This window comes from Aricia agestis, chromosome 12, assembly GCF_905147365.1.
Source record: "Aricia agestis chromosome 12, ilAriAges1.1, whole genome shotgun sequence".
NCBI lineage: Eukaryota > Metazoa > Arthropoda > Insecta > Lepidoptera > Lycaenidae > Aricia > Aricia agestis.
This window is the reverse complement of record NC_056417.1, coordinates 3,876,397-3,890,974: the sequence shown is the minus strand read 5'-3', so window position 1 is coordinate 3,890,974 and position 14,578 is coordinate 3,876,397. Positions and strand designations below refer to the sequence as shown.

At 33.5% G+C, this 14,578-nt stretch overlaps 1 protein-coding gene across 5 annotated transcripts in view; it reads left to right on the top strand.

The window, feature by feature from the left end:
* Positions 1–14,578, top strand: part of LOC121732253 (caskin-2) — a 262,402-nt gene that overhangs the window by 133,088 nt on the left and 114,736 nt on the right. For 4 of the 5 annotated variants that reach the window (XM_042122074.1, XM_042122072.1, XM_042122073.1 and 1 more), the window contains exon 1: positions 5,594–5,735. The exons of the other annotated variant lie outside the window; for it this stretch is intronic. In XM_042122074.1, coding sequence (XP_041978008.1) covers positions 5,702–5,735 — 34 coding nt within the window. In that variant the 5' untranslated portion in view covers positions 5,594–5,701. Of the gene's footprint in view, positions 1–5,593; positions 5,736–14,578 lie in introns of those variants that run through there. 5 annotated transcript variants of the gene reach the window in all.

The following is a 14,578-nucleotide window of genomic DNA, read 5'->3' as shown; positions in this document are numbered from 1 at the left end:
CTTTTTGTCCGCCATCTTCCCGGAAGTGATGCAACATTCCGCGACAATGGGTTTTTCGGTAACATCCGGTTTTCAGTTTCAACTTCACTTTAGAACCTTTGTGATCGTGTATCGATTTGCCTGGAATTGAATATAGGGCAAAGATTTTGTTGGCAAGAAAAATCGTTACTTGATATAAAGGCATTTTGTAACTACATAATTAATCCTTCGATCGTGGATTCTTGGAAATCTATTGTTATTTTATTGTGTCTCGCTCACCGGTGAGCTTATGGGGCTTAATGGGTTAAACTGGACTATAAAAAGTTTTGACAGCAAACGTGTATCTGTGTATGTGTTTATTTATCCATACTAATATTATAAATGCGAAAGTGTATGTGTCTGTCTGTCTGTTACCTCTTCACGCTCAAAATATTGAACCGATTTTGCTGAAATTTGGCATGTAGATACTTTGAGTCCCGAATTTTATCCCGAAAAATGTACGGTTCCCGCGTGCTAAACGAATTTTGGCGCAACAGAGTTGTTAGCATCATCTAGTTTATTTTCTTGACGCTTACACAACAACAACATAGATTCGATTTCAATGAAAATTGTTACGGAGATACTTTTAGTCCTGAAAAAGAACATCTAAGGACAGTTTTTATCCCGCAAAGACTGACAAAAACAACAGTTTTCGTGCGACAAGTTAATGTCGGCGTAAAGGAGTTATGGGCTTCACCTAATTTAATACTTACTTTAACAATTCGACATCCTGTATGCAAAAGTTATGTAATAAGTTTAAGCTAGGGTGAACATGACTAGTGATTGGACTGTACTAGTCATTGGACAGAGCACAAAAACACTATATTTATTAAGGTTTCTTTAAAAACTACCTGTTTTTCTTAAGAGCTCATCTGACTCTAAAAATCAAACATCGTCCTTCTCTCTTCACACTCACGCCCGTCTTTCATATGCCAGGTGAAAAAGGACGGCGCGGAATCATCGCCGAGTTAGTTTTACTTGAATAATAGACAAACTATAATGATTATGAAAAAAGTGTTTTGAGAAAATTTAGGTTTTATCAATACCTTTTTAGATATTAAAAAATATTAAAGAAAAGACAGCAAACTTCGAAGATCCAAGCAAAAATGTGTCTATAACAAGGTTTTTTGTAAAAAAGAAACTATCGAGCATTTTTTGAGTAATCGTGTTTTCGTCTTGAGCATTTAATCTTAATGAACTGAAGTTACTTGTGTCAAAAAGTCAGTTTTCTAGACCTTACAGATTTTGAGATCTAGGTTAAAGTATATATTCAAGTTAGGGTCATATGGGCTCTTAAAAATCAGGCGTTCTTAACTTAAAACTTAAAACAAAAACTAAAAGAAATGCTTGGATATACTTACTCAAAAAATGTAAAAAATAATGTAGTCTCATTCTCACACACAAACACACCGACGCACACACACACACACACACACACACACACACACACACACACACACACACACACACACACACACACACACACACACATACACACACACACTTTTTAGTTAGTTCGTAATTATTTTTAGTGTTGTATTTTGTGTAAGTAATTACATTGTATTACAATTACATGTATTTTTTGTGTTTGAGCGGAACGCCTACAAACTGCTAGTTCAGTTTGGCGTATTATTGTATACAGTACAACAATAATTGTAATAAAGTGAAAAAAGTATTTAAAAAAAAATACTCTGCATTTCAGAAACTTTAATAACACCCTGTATAGTCAGCAAGTGAACATTGAAATAAAAAGTACTTACGCCAAAGTATAAACAACTCGGCTCTTCTTTACAGCTGAAAATGCCTTATTTGCACTGCATTCAAGATTTATTTTATATAGCACTATACACTAAGCATCAGGTGGATTTGCATTGCGGATTGAAAAGAGTTATGGCTAAAGAAAGCTCGGGCAAAGTAAGTGAAGAATATAAAAATCGGCCAAGTGCGAGTCAGAGTCGCGCACGAAGGGTTCCGTACCTTGCCTTATACCATGCTTATTTTATTTTTGTTACGAATTATTATTAAAGTGCACATTATAATAATTAAGTATTTTATGAAAATTTAACGTGTAAAAAACGCCAAAAAAATCACGTTTGTTGTAATGAGACCTCCTGAAATTATTAATTTAATTTTACTTTTAGTATTTGTTGTTATGGCGGCAACAGAAATACACAACCTGTGAAAATTTCAAAAGTCGAGCTCATAGAGAAAAAAAACATACCGGATAGTCTAGCTATAGCAATTTTTGAGATACAGTCTGGAGACAGACAAAAAGACGGACAGACAACGAAGCCTTAGTTATAGGGTTAGTTTTCACATTACCCTTTGGGTACGAAAAGTAATATTATAAACGAGCTTTTGCCCGCGTCTTCTAAGAAGTATTATTATATACAAACTTTCATCCCCTATTTTAACCCCTTGGAGGTGGAATTGATCAAAATCCTTTCTTAGCGGATGCCTACGTCATAATGTCTACCTGCATGGCAAATTTCAGCCCGATCGGTCCAGTGGTTTGGGCTGTGCGTTGATAGATCACCATGTCAGTCAGTCACCTTTGAGTTTTATATTTATTATATAGATGATCGCCCGAATTTTTGTCGCCCGATTCAGACAACTTGAAGCAGTTAAACGATGCATTTTCAAGTTTTCATTGTACAATATTTATGTTTTGTAGTACTACATAGTATAAACAACGAACATACTAAGATTAGATTAGGTAATATAGTATGTGATAAAAAGATGATGATCATTCACGAGATAAAAAATATGTAGGTCGATAGGATCAGACATAGAGATAAACTAGAGTCGAGTAGACTGGCTGACTACTTCGTCTCAATATGGAAGTCAGATTGCGTAAACATTATTATATTATGAACATTGTTATAATTATACTAGCTGTCCCGGCAACATTTCTTTGCCATATAAAGTATTTCGCCCGTATTATTTTATTGAAGTGACTAAATAATTAGTATGTCACCATGGCAACGTCCATCGCTATCCCGTCGCACAAACAATGGTCGCCGTCAGTCTCGAGTTGTAATAATTTACTATTATTTATTCAACAAATGCACTTATCAATATAATAAGTACCCAGTAGCCGATTCTCAGACCCAATGAATATGCATAATATATAATTTGGTTAAAATCAGTAAAGCCGTTTCGGAGGAGTACGCGGCCTAACATTGTGACACGAGAATTTTATATATAAGACTAGCTGTCCCGTAGAACTTCGTGTCACTTTAAAACCTTCCCTGGACTTCTACGAATATTTTAAGACTAAAATTAGCCCAATCGGTTCAACCGTTTTCGAGTTTTAGCGTTACTAACACAATTGTAAATCCATTTTTATATATATATAGATAATACAGGTCAATTTATATTCTTGTAACTATTTTATATTGTCATCACTGACGATTTTGATCACACAAGATACTAGCTAAGTTTACTTAAAAAGTTTGATTTTTAATATTATAATAATATGTATTATTATCTTTCAGAGATTATGGAACTTAACATAAACTGTTAATAATTATTATAACTTCTTATAATAACTCTTAAGTACATACAGTAATCTATCTTAAAGTGGCTAGATAGATAAACGTGAATAACATATCGTGAAGTGACAAAATGCTATCGGATTTTATAGTTAATATTGGAAATAAGTAAATAACACTTCGCATAAATAAATAAATGTATTTTCAATGTATCCTTTTACAGAAGTAATCAATAAACATATTTGTAATCAGCAAAATACCTCCATAAATTTAAATCCCAATGCAATTAAAAAAGCAAGAATATAAAAAAATATATTCAGACTCAAATATGAAAAACAACCGAAAGAAAGAATGGATGCTGCACATAAATAAATCTTTCTAAATGCTGTTATAAGACCTGCAATTTTAAATAATTGTTAGTAAAAATAAAAGATTAAAATAAACGGGAAACTGAGATGGTAAACTTTAAATTTCAAACAAGAATCTTATTATAATATAATTGTTAACACTTACCTAAAAGGGTTATAGGTGAGAATGTACGCATGCTAAAATTGTATTGTCAAAGTACATTTACCTTGCTTACTACATAATACTTACGACGAAAAAGGCCTCAAGGTTGGGCAGAGAACCTTATGGGCCTTTCAAATTGAGACCAAAAACGAGCAAAATCTAGATTTGTTGAATTGAATGCCATAATCATGGTCCCTTTGGCCGGCCTTGTGTGTCGACCTTCTCGGAACCCACGTCAAAACAAAACAAAACCCATCCGCTCTTGATTACTAGTTTAAAGGAGTTAAGTTACAACCTCGACTAAAAATAGGGTAAAAAAGCATGAAGTAACTACTTAAAGACCATACTATTAATGCTGGGTTATATTTTACAATGTTAAAGTGTTTGGTGTTTGAGTGTATTGACAAATAGAGTAAATAGTAAATGTTTCTGAAATGAAATAAGACTTAATGACAAAAAGGTTGCAGAGGAATACAGAGACGGAAAGGATTTAAGTAGATTTTCAGATAGGTAGTTATGAGTATTTCGCATCTATAGAAAAGTAAATCAACTTGTACAAAAGGAAGATTATGGACCAAAAGAAATCAAATATAGCATATCCAAATTATGCAGTCGTGGATACAGAAGAAATTGATGATATTGGCAAATCCAATAGATAATATTATTGGGAAGATAGGGCGATTCGACCGGCATAATTACAATAATCTAATATTTTGATCTCATTGATGAATGGATATTGTGATTAATGTTGTTCCCAAATGAGTTATCGCTAAGCTTACGACCCTAATGATCAAAGAGAATGTGAAATTCGCGAAGAATCTTGAACTTGGAAAGTTAATTTTAAACCCTTTAATATTAATCAATCAGCTATTGATGGATATGGCTTCATAGAATTTAGACGGTTGCCTCAGGGAAGTCAACTAAAATTATGTAATAGCGAGGAAGCACTAAAAGGTTACAAATTCAACGAAGAGATATGTTTCATGTTTCAAAGATTCAAAGACTTCATTAAGAAGTATACATATTAATCCTTCGATCGTGGATTCTTGGAAATTTATTGTTATTCTTTTGTGTCTCGCTCACCGGTGAGCTTATGGGGCTTGATGGGCTAAGTATCTGTATAGTGTAACATACCTAATATAAAATATGTTTGGGCATCCTGACAGATGGAATTATTCTCTCACAACATGCTTTGATTTCTGACAGTTATTGATATGCTTTTGTAGATCAAGCTCTAAAAATTGCTAGTGGTAAACATAAAAGAAGAAACATGCTCGTATTTTGTTGCAGAAATCGCAATAAACCTTTATGCCTTACATTCTTATTGGACATCAACAATAACTGTATCCACATTCCACATACCATTCTCGTTCATCTGTAATTGCGAGTTGTGACCATGAAAACTCGTTCTCGTATTCGCGCGTAAAAATTGGATATATTCAAAGTTTAATCTAATAAAGCAAGTCACGAAACTATGGATTCGATTCGGCGGGTGCAGCGCTCGCGGGGGGAGGGTGGTCGGCTACCGCGTCGCCCGGCAAGCCAGTCCGCAGTCAGTGTACCGACTGCATCGTGAGAGTGAGCACGCGTCACCCGTTGCGGATTGTTGACAAACTTGTGAACTTGTGCGGATATTTACAGTGGCAGTGACATAAGTGTGTGTGTGTACCAACAAGCCGATGGTCCTTTTGAATAGTAACATGAAAATTAACGGTAAATTTTATTGTTAATGCATGTTTTAGAATTTCCGAATTCCGATGATCTTGGCTTGCGAGCACGTCCGAATCTGTGTTTTTTCATCATCAAAATTCACGTATTACACGAAGCATGAACTGATGTAAGTCGGAAAGGCCTATGTGACCCTGTCGCGCCTACGGGACCAGCCAGCCGAGGTGGGTGGACGGCATAGTTCCGAACCGCCTAGAAAACGACAGTGGGTGTTTGAATGGAGCCAGTTAATAATAATGGTGAGATTTAATCACCGCCATAGAGAACACAAAGCATGCCCGTGGCCCGTAGACGAGAACCTTTGAATAACAGTTGACTAACACGACGCTTGTAGAAAATTAGTTAGGTACTAATCATAACATAATATTACGTTGCGTTAAAAAGTTAAGAGTCGTTCGCTGACGGTATTGAAAAATAGAACAAACGTGCGATACTGTTAAACAGATGCGTACATTACGGAAAGATAGAAGCCATAAAAGGTTTTCCTGTTGCGCGCCGAATTTGCACATGTCGCCTATCGGGCCTCAGATGGTCGGACAAAAAACAGAACACTTCCACACATGTTGGTTTCGAGCTATTAGCTCAACAAAAACAACATGCAACTACAAAAAATACATCCTTGACTAGACTAAAAATGTCGGAGGGGAAACGGATTTTAATTAAACAATGAATTTATTTCTGTAACCCTTCCACGGGCGCATCTGGTGCGAGAAAAACCATTATAAATAAAAAACATTTTGAGAAACCTGCGCGGGCGCGCACGTGGGCTGGCAGATGCATCGCCATCTTGGTATTATCTCGCAACATCGGTAACCTGGCGAAATTTATGATTCATTATTATACTCACTTAAACGATAACATCTCACTCATTATTTATGCCGAAAATTTTCATGATTATCAACTTAATTTAGGGACTTGTGGAGCTTTCTCCGTCGTTTTTTCTCAATCAGAATTTTTATCGTGTTATTATTTTTATTATCACTTTATTGTTATATTAATCTAATATACTTACAGCTTTCTTATCACATGGTCCAAAATCTAAGCAAAAATGCACAAAGATATTAAGGTTGAGTCCGGTTCGAAGGACCAAGTTTTTCTATGGAGTTCGTGCTAACTCGTAGACGGTCATGGCCATCTACGGCAGCTTGTACCGAGGTATTGACTATTGTGGCGTCGGCATCAATGTCGGTTCTGATAAATATCTACTCTCTAGGTGTTTTCGTGATTTCACCAACCTTATTTGCCTAGCCAATCTACATTGTACAAGACTGATGACTATATTCTTCAACACAATATCTGATGGTAACGTCTTTTGTGTTGCTTCTTGGATATCTATCGCTTTATGCTATGGAGTAAGCTCAGCAATATAATTTATTGTGTTATTTGTAGCACCTCCTCTAACTATAATAAAGCTTTAATGCTGCTGTATTAGGCGGCTTTTATTTGTATATTTTATGTACTTTGGTGATTTATTTATAAATTATTTATATTATTCATCATAATATATGTGCGGTCACTTCTGCCTCATATCAACTGTTGATGTTCACAAACTTTTACTAGTTGTTTTTATTTCACTTCCTGCCACATTTTTAGGTCACCGATCCATATGGCTAAACTTGTGCGATGTTTTAGATGCCATTTATAAATATTTAAGATATTTTTATTTGCTATTAAGTTGAGGAAATAAAACGAGTTATTATTGTCTTAAACTGTCTGTCCATTGTCGAAATTACCGACAAAAGCGAAAGTGATTCGATCCAGTGTTGTCATAGTGATATTGTGAGCAATGTTGGGAAATAAATGTTAAGTAATCTATTGTGTCTTATCATTGGCTTTACCCAATGATATACCGAATATTTTGACCTGAAGCCTGCACGTAATGATTTCTATTATTAGTTGTGTGGTCAGCTTAATGTCGCAGATATCAAAGGGAGTGCCCATAAGATGATAAGAGCATACAACAGAACTAAAACCCAACTACAAATTACAAAGAGTACTCCCTAAATTCAATAGTTTATTAGATCTTTTTATCATGTTCTTCTATTATATCTTACATAGCGCAATTTGCATCCTACATAGTAACTCTAACTTCTCAGAATCCGCTTGCAGAATCAACAAAAGGTAACGTTACTGTACACAACGCTATTTCAAATTTTCCAAGTAACCAACAAACTTAGAAACACCGTGTACTTTGTGAGTTTGTATTTGTATAATGGTCTGTGTTAATGAATATTAATGTTCCCGATGTAACTCATAAATTAAACGCGAACTTTGGATAAGTGGTCTTAAGTTTTCACTCGCATAGTAATCGGTGATTACTGATTGTTATCTGACGCTTAAGTTATTACAATTTAACTTATGTATCGAGTGATTTGTCAGTTTGAAAATAAAATAAGGCATTTTCTCTTGAGTCTTTACTATCGACAGCTCAGTGTCAATTATACCATGACGTTCATTACAAATGAAGACATCAAGTAGCATATTTTTTAATTGATGTAGTGTAGACTATAATAAAACAAGTAAGCTAAATAAAAGATACATTTAATAGCAATAATCTTGCAGCAAATGAAACCATGTGGAAACTTTTATTTTTATTACCGAGATGGCTTATAAAATTTTAATTTTGGTAGCACTGCCACAAAATTGCATCTCATTTATTACACAAAAAGGGTGTGAATAATTTAAACACAAAATTATATGCCGAAACATCTGCGACTAAAATTACAAGTTGCAAGAGTGATGGCAGTAAAAAATGACCCAATCAAAACTACGGCACGCTCGCACCTGCGAGCCAGCTGCAGATTTATAAAGATTCTCCCCAAAACAGCTGACAACTGCATTTTGACAGCTTTTCAAAATTCGAACGTTCTAAAGGCGAAGATCAACAATGGGATTATCGTCATACGAATCTGATGATACATTGTTATGTGTTGGAAAAAATGGCTTCCTTATCACGATTCAGATAACAACATTTTATACTTCCACTTAACGTGACTGTTACCGAATTAATTATGTTAAACCTACAAATTATTCTGATCTTTGAAATATAAACTTATAAATTCCAATTATATTGTCGACCAATCTTATTTGTCTGTTTAATTCTGACAAAACATTTGGGACAGTTGTTTCCCGAGTCACAATTTATCATTCAGTTAAACAACAGGTTATTCGGGTAAGAGTTATTAATGAATTCATTAATTTAATTCTCTCAAGATGGGCGCAGGATGCGGGACTTTTCATTTATTTCGTCCCACCTTTAATATTAAACTTCCTTTTTGAACTAATTTAAAACCCGTATTATGAAAATTTATAATTAATACAAGTTTCATTTTCGATAGAGGTAATTAAAGTTGTTTGATCATTATAAAATTAAAAAATTTTGACCCTTCCACAAATTGAAATTTTCATTGTCGATACCAATTTTAAAACTATTAGATTGGGAGTAAAAGGTACGTAGCAACTGTTAAGCAATTTATGGTAGGAAATATATTCCGCTATATGATCTAAAGATGCATATCACTCATAATAATATAAACTCGCTGCTGCACTAATGAATGTCCTTCATACAATAATTGTTGATAACACTGTGACTGGTACAAGTGGAATTTGTGACGGCATTGAAGTCCGGGAACATTTAGATTATCAGATTACTCGTATATGGCCGGTGATAACGATATAAAGTATTTTACACTAACGACACAACATCTAAATGAGTCCAATTATTTTTAAATGGATGAAGTAGATACTGATTTGAATGTAAGTATTGATAAGGCAATTTGAAGCCTCTAAGAACCTACTTTTAGATGTTTCAGTTAGACTGTTTTAAAGTCTTGTTAAAAAAAATGGCAACAGCAATTTCAAAATGAAAGTTATACATTTTAAAAACATACAGTTGTTAACTATGAAAAAACAAATGTGTTGGTAAGAAAAATAGCATGATTAAACCTTTCAAAATTAAACTAGCTCAGACATGGAACAAATAGTCTCTCAGATGTTTCACACGAATCAATTAAACGAATGTCTCGTACGAAAGATGGCACCATTAAATCCCAGATGAAGGACATTTTTCCACCGACCACCATGGACGTCAAATAATCCTTTTCGTTCATACAACAGCGAAGGAACTCATCAAGAAATATCACTCGCCGCACCGTCTGGAAGGAAATCTGAAAATAAATCGCCCTTAAACTAATACTAAAATAGTCTGTCTAGGGCCGTTACCGTTTCCTGTGAGCGTCCGTTGTATCTAGTTCAGAGTTATTTTACACCTCCAGGACCTCTATGCCAAGGACGTAGAGACTACTTTCAGAATCCGAGAGGTTATTAAACAAGTTTGAGCTACACTTTTATGATTGATGTCTTTCAATTAAGTGTCTCTATTGTCGCACCGCACCGCATCTTAATTATCTTAACAATCCTCCTACGCTTATTTTTAATTGATTGATTGTTATTAATGAAGATATACAAATAACAAGCTTCTTCAAATGTAACATGTCCGTTAGAAATTACCATACGTTGATTGATTAGAAGAAAGATATTGATACCTTCCTTTGGAATTTGGGTATCGTAAATTTTAAATGAGCTCTATATTTTATTACTGTGAACTGATTATTCTTATTAATCAGTAGTAGACAGTAGTACATAGTTTATTTTGCATCGTCGTTTAAGTTATTAATTTTAATATCGTTTTATTGAAACATATTATACTATTTTTATTAAAACGGCAAGTATGGGTTCAGTTGTTAACATTTAATTTAATCGTTCTTGTATTTATTGCAACTGTTTGAAATGTTAAGCAAACACATCTAAGTAAGTGTCATAACAAGTGCTAACTAATTTTGATCAAGTTGTGGTACGATGGCAAACAAAATTTACATATTTTTGTCTGCTTGTATGATATTTATTGCCTCTACTAATTGAAAAATTAATTATTTTTATCTCATTTTATGTAACTAGCCAAGTTTAAAAATGGGTGTAAAATATTTTTTTGAAAACAAAGTAAGTATTGAGTAATTCCACAACCAGTGATTATGGTTCGATAGCACAATATAGCTATTATGTGCCGTGACGAGGGGTGGTGACTTGGTGACGCCTCGTTAATCATTCCTAAATCATTTTTGACTTCGGCACTCGTGATAAATGACATTGGTTAATTCAACTTATTGTTTTTGGTGAAAACCAATTTAGCATTTACCTGACATTTAGCTGTTGACGTACTCTTTTAAACCAGAACGACCGTATTTCTATGGTGATAAGGTTCATGTTAAACTCACTTGGACAGTTGATAAAGCTTTATGGCTGTCTGATTAATGTTTTTGCTTTTTTTTTCATCATGAGCAATAATCTACAATTTTCCGCAAATATTACCTAAAATAAAACAATTACAAAGATTACTTTCAGTATTTTTAGTAAAGGAGAATATAATTGAGTTAGTTCTTATTATATTCACTAGAGAGTAGAAGTACTAACCTACCTATAAAATAAGAGCAACATATAATATGATTTCTTACTTTTTCGCTTAGCAATAATATTTTTACTTTCTTGAATAACTCTACCCAAGGTAATAAAAAGATTAAAATTAAAAATAACCGTCTCGAAGTCTTCTATAATATTTCACTTCATTTGTGTTTTTTCATCAAAAACTCCGTTACCTTGAGTTAGCACCTGTGCAGGATTTGATCTACCGGATGCACTTTTTACCTTGCTTCTTACTTTTTTACTATATTTCACTTTGAACAAACGGTAGATTCCCATGAGTTTGATAGAACTTAGAAACATATTATTAAATTATATAAAATTCATTTTACATTACTGGCAAAGTAAATAATAAATTCATGTCTATATGGAAAATCTTAATCTCGAGACTTAAGTTTGACATGGTCAAACTGATCATTTCCCTTGAATACATTTAGTTACGAAATTATTAAAAGCCCAAAATTCGTACTAAAGATATACAGTGTTATATTATTCTTATCCAAGAGTCGAAGTACTTACTATCAATCCGATAAGTAGGTTAGTTCTCTGTCAAACTTATCAGTTAAAAGGTAAACATGATGAAATATCTTAAATTTACTTGGCATATTTACATTTTAAGGTATGGTTGAACCGCGTGCTTCTTTACTGGTATACGTAACCTTGAAATAAATAATACATAAGGGACGCAGATGTTAATTCTTATCAAATGGGAACCCATAATTACATGGATCATTTTAATTTTATCCTCCATAAATTAGAAGGAGTCCATGAGGCAGTAGCAGTTAACGATGATGATGATGTGTCTTAAGCTCTGCATAATGAAGGTTTCGGTAATGAACCAGATCTGATAAACCCAAAACTGGACAAGACAATTTCGCCATCTGATACGACAAAGGCCAACTTTATTAAGTTAAATTCTAACATCAAATCGCATTATTTCAAAATGTCCGCCGAGCTAAATCAAAGCCAATCTGTAAGATCTCTGGTCTATCTGGCGGGAAGCCAAGCTCTGTCGAACGCTTACTGGGAAACTATGACATTATAAGGAGTAAGATTTACGCCGCCATAATTTTTAACGGGTTATAATTTTACGCGTCAGTTTGCCGGCCGTTATTGGAAATAATGTGAAAATGAAACTCGACAGGAAATAGGGGAATGATTAAGTAGGCAATAAAATTGTACATTAAAAGAATATTATAATAGTTCTCCAGATGATTTTTGAAGGTTTGATATAATATTATATAGAAATTATGGGAGAAAGTAAAAAAGAAACTTTTGGGACATGTTACAAAATTGCATTTTTGAAATCAAGAACAGATGTTGCGGCAAAGATTATAATACATATTGACATATTGTAAATGTAGGCATAGACTAGTAGAGACAAAAATAATGAAAGGTTAAATTGCAGCTGTTAAAATAAATTATTTCGTCAGATGTAAAGTTTAATATAAACGATTTTAACACGTTCGTGCCAAAATCACATTACAATACCGTCAGTCACGTCCAACTTTATAAGTACAAGTTTCATTAACAGAAACGCGAATGTAAAACGAATTAGCGGCTTGTCCGTCATCGTAATCTTGAAATCTTCACGGCTCGCCTTCGTTTTGGATTACGTAAATCTCGCAACTAAAAACACCGAGACTATATCGAAATTAAATCATTGTTGTTCATATCTTAGATTCGATCTCGGATTTGAGTTTCGACCTTCGTTCAATTAGCGTATCTACAAGTAACAATATCCGTGCCGTTCGAATTTCGAATTACGTTTAAAGTCTATGTTTTTTTTTAAATATCTAATTCATGTACTAAGTAATAAATAATAATACTTCGCAACTTTTTATTATTCGTAGTTCGCAACATTAAAATTGCAATTTGCAGAATTTAATGAAAAAGATAGGCGAGAATCCTTTGATATATTATATATTTTAATAACTTTTCTGTACTAGTCATACATAGTTTCGGCTGCCAGCCGTAGGCTGACCCATTTCATCTGTCATGATTTAGTGCGCCCATTTTTGCCGCGCTGTGAGTTGACACGTTGTAATCTTCTTCATCTTTTTTTTGATCTCACAATATTTTTTGCCACCTTGCTCTATTTTACGGACTATTAGCTGTCATATTGCATGTTCTGACTGTTTAATTGTATGTTTTGTGTGTTTGATATTGTCTTGTTTTTATTATTGTTTAAACAGCATTGTTGAATAGTCTTTAGGACAACTTTTGTTGATATTCTATTTGATAAAAACTAATACATGGAAAAATGTATAATACAGCTAAATTTGCAAGATGTACGTAGATGCCTCGAGCAATCACAAACAGCTACTAACAGTTACTAATTTTGTACAGTTTGCATTAAGTTGATTAACGACACAACAAAATGATTACTGAATGCTTAATATTTTGATGATCGCTCATACATTGAATTAATAATGTCGATGTGAAAGAGACAGCCGGCTGTAGGTTAAGGAAGGAATTTCTCTCTATCCGGCGACCGTGCTTTATCAGTAGATCGCAAAGCAAGTAATGAGCATTCCGGTAGGTCAGTATATCTTTCAGTACAGATAAAACTTTTAAATATGGCGCGGCGCATCGCGTCAAAGGAACACATAAATCTTATAACAATTTTTCACATGTTTATGCTAATTTCGCATATTGATTTTAACCATACATAGTGATATGATCTTTAATAACGTGATTTATATGTGAAAGTAAGTTTCTACCAAAGTCTTCCGTATAAGAAGACCCATGTTAGTCAAAAGTTTTTGGCGCCATCTTAACTGTCAATGTCATCATTCATCTTAGATGCCGTACCTTTTTCTTCTGTAAATGTTAATTTAATTGTAAATGTTTACTGACAAATCTAAGCCCCATCCTGAGTTTAAAAGTCTTTAAGAGAGAGAATGAAAAAGGTTATTCTTTCTCTCTTGTTCATAATCATCAGCCTACCAATTAATTATTATTATGAAACGTCCACCGGATACACGCGTCATAGCTACATGTAATTTCGATCAATATTTATAGCTAACATTTTATCAATTCTCTTTGCTCTTACCAGTGCTTTCTTTTTTAATAAAGTTGTTGCAATACATTATATTGGTTTTTAATTGAACATGTTAGTTTGAGTTGGAATTGATTATGAAAAATGATTCGATCAGTTAAATTCCAATTACATCGTTTAGGCGGGTAAAACCATTATTTTTACATTATGTATTACTAGTTTTGTATATTTCATAACATTATGTCAGTATATTTTATGACCAACATCTTTGTTTGTTTATAAATTCATTAATATTATTTGCATATTATAAAAAGTTGATTTTAATTAATTTTCTTTATATGTATAAACAATC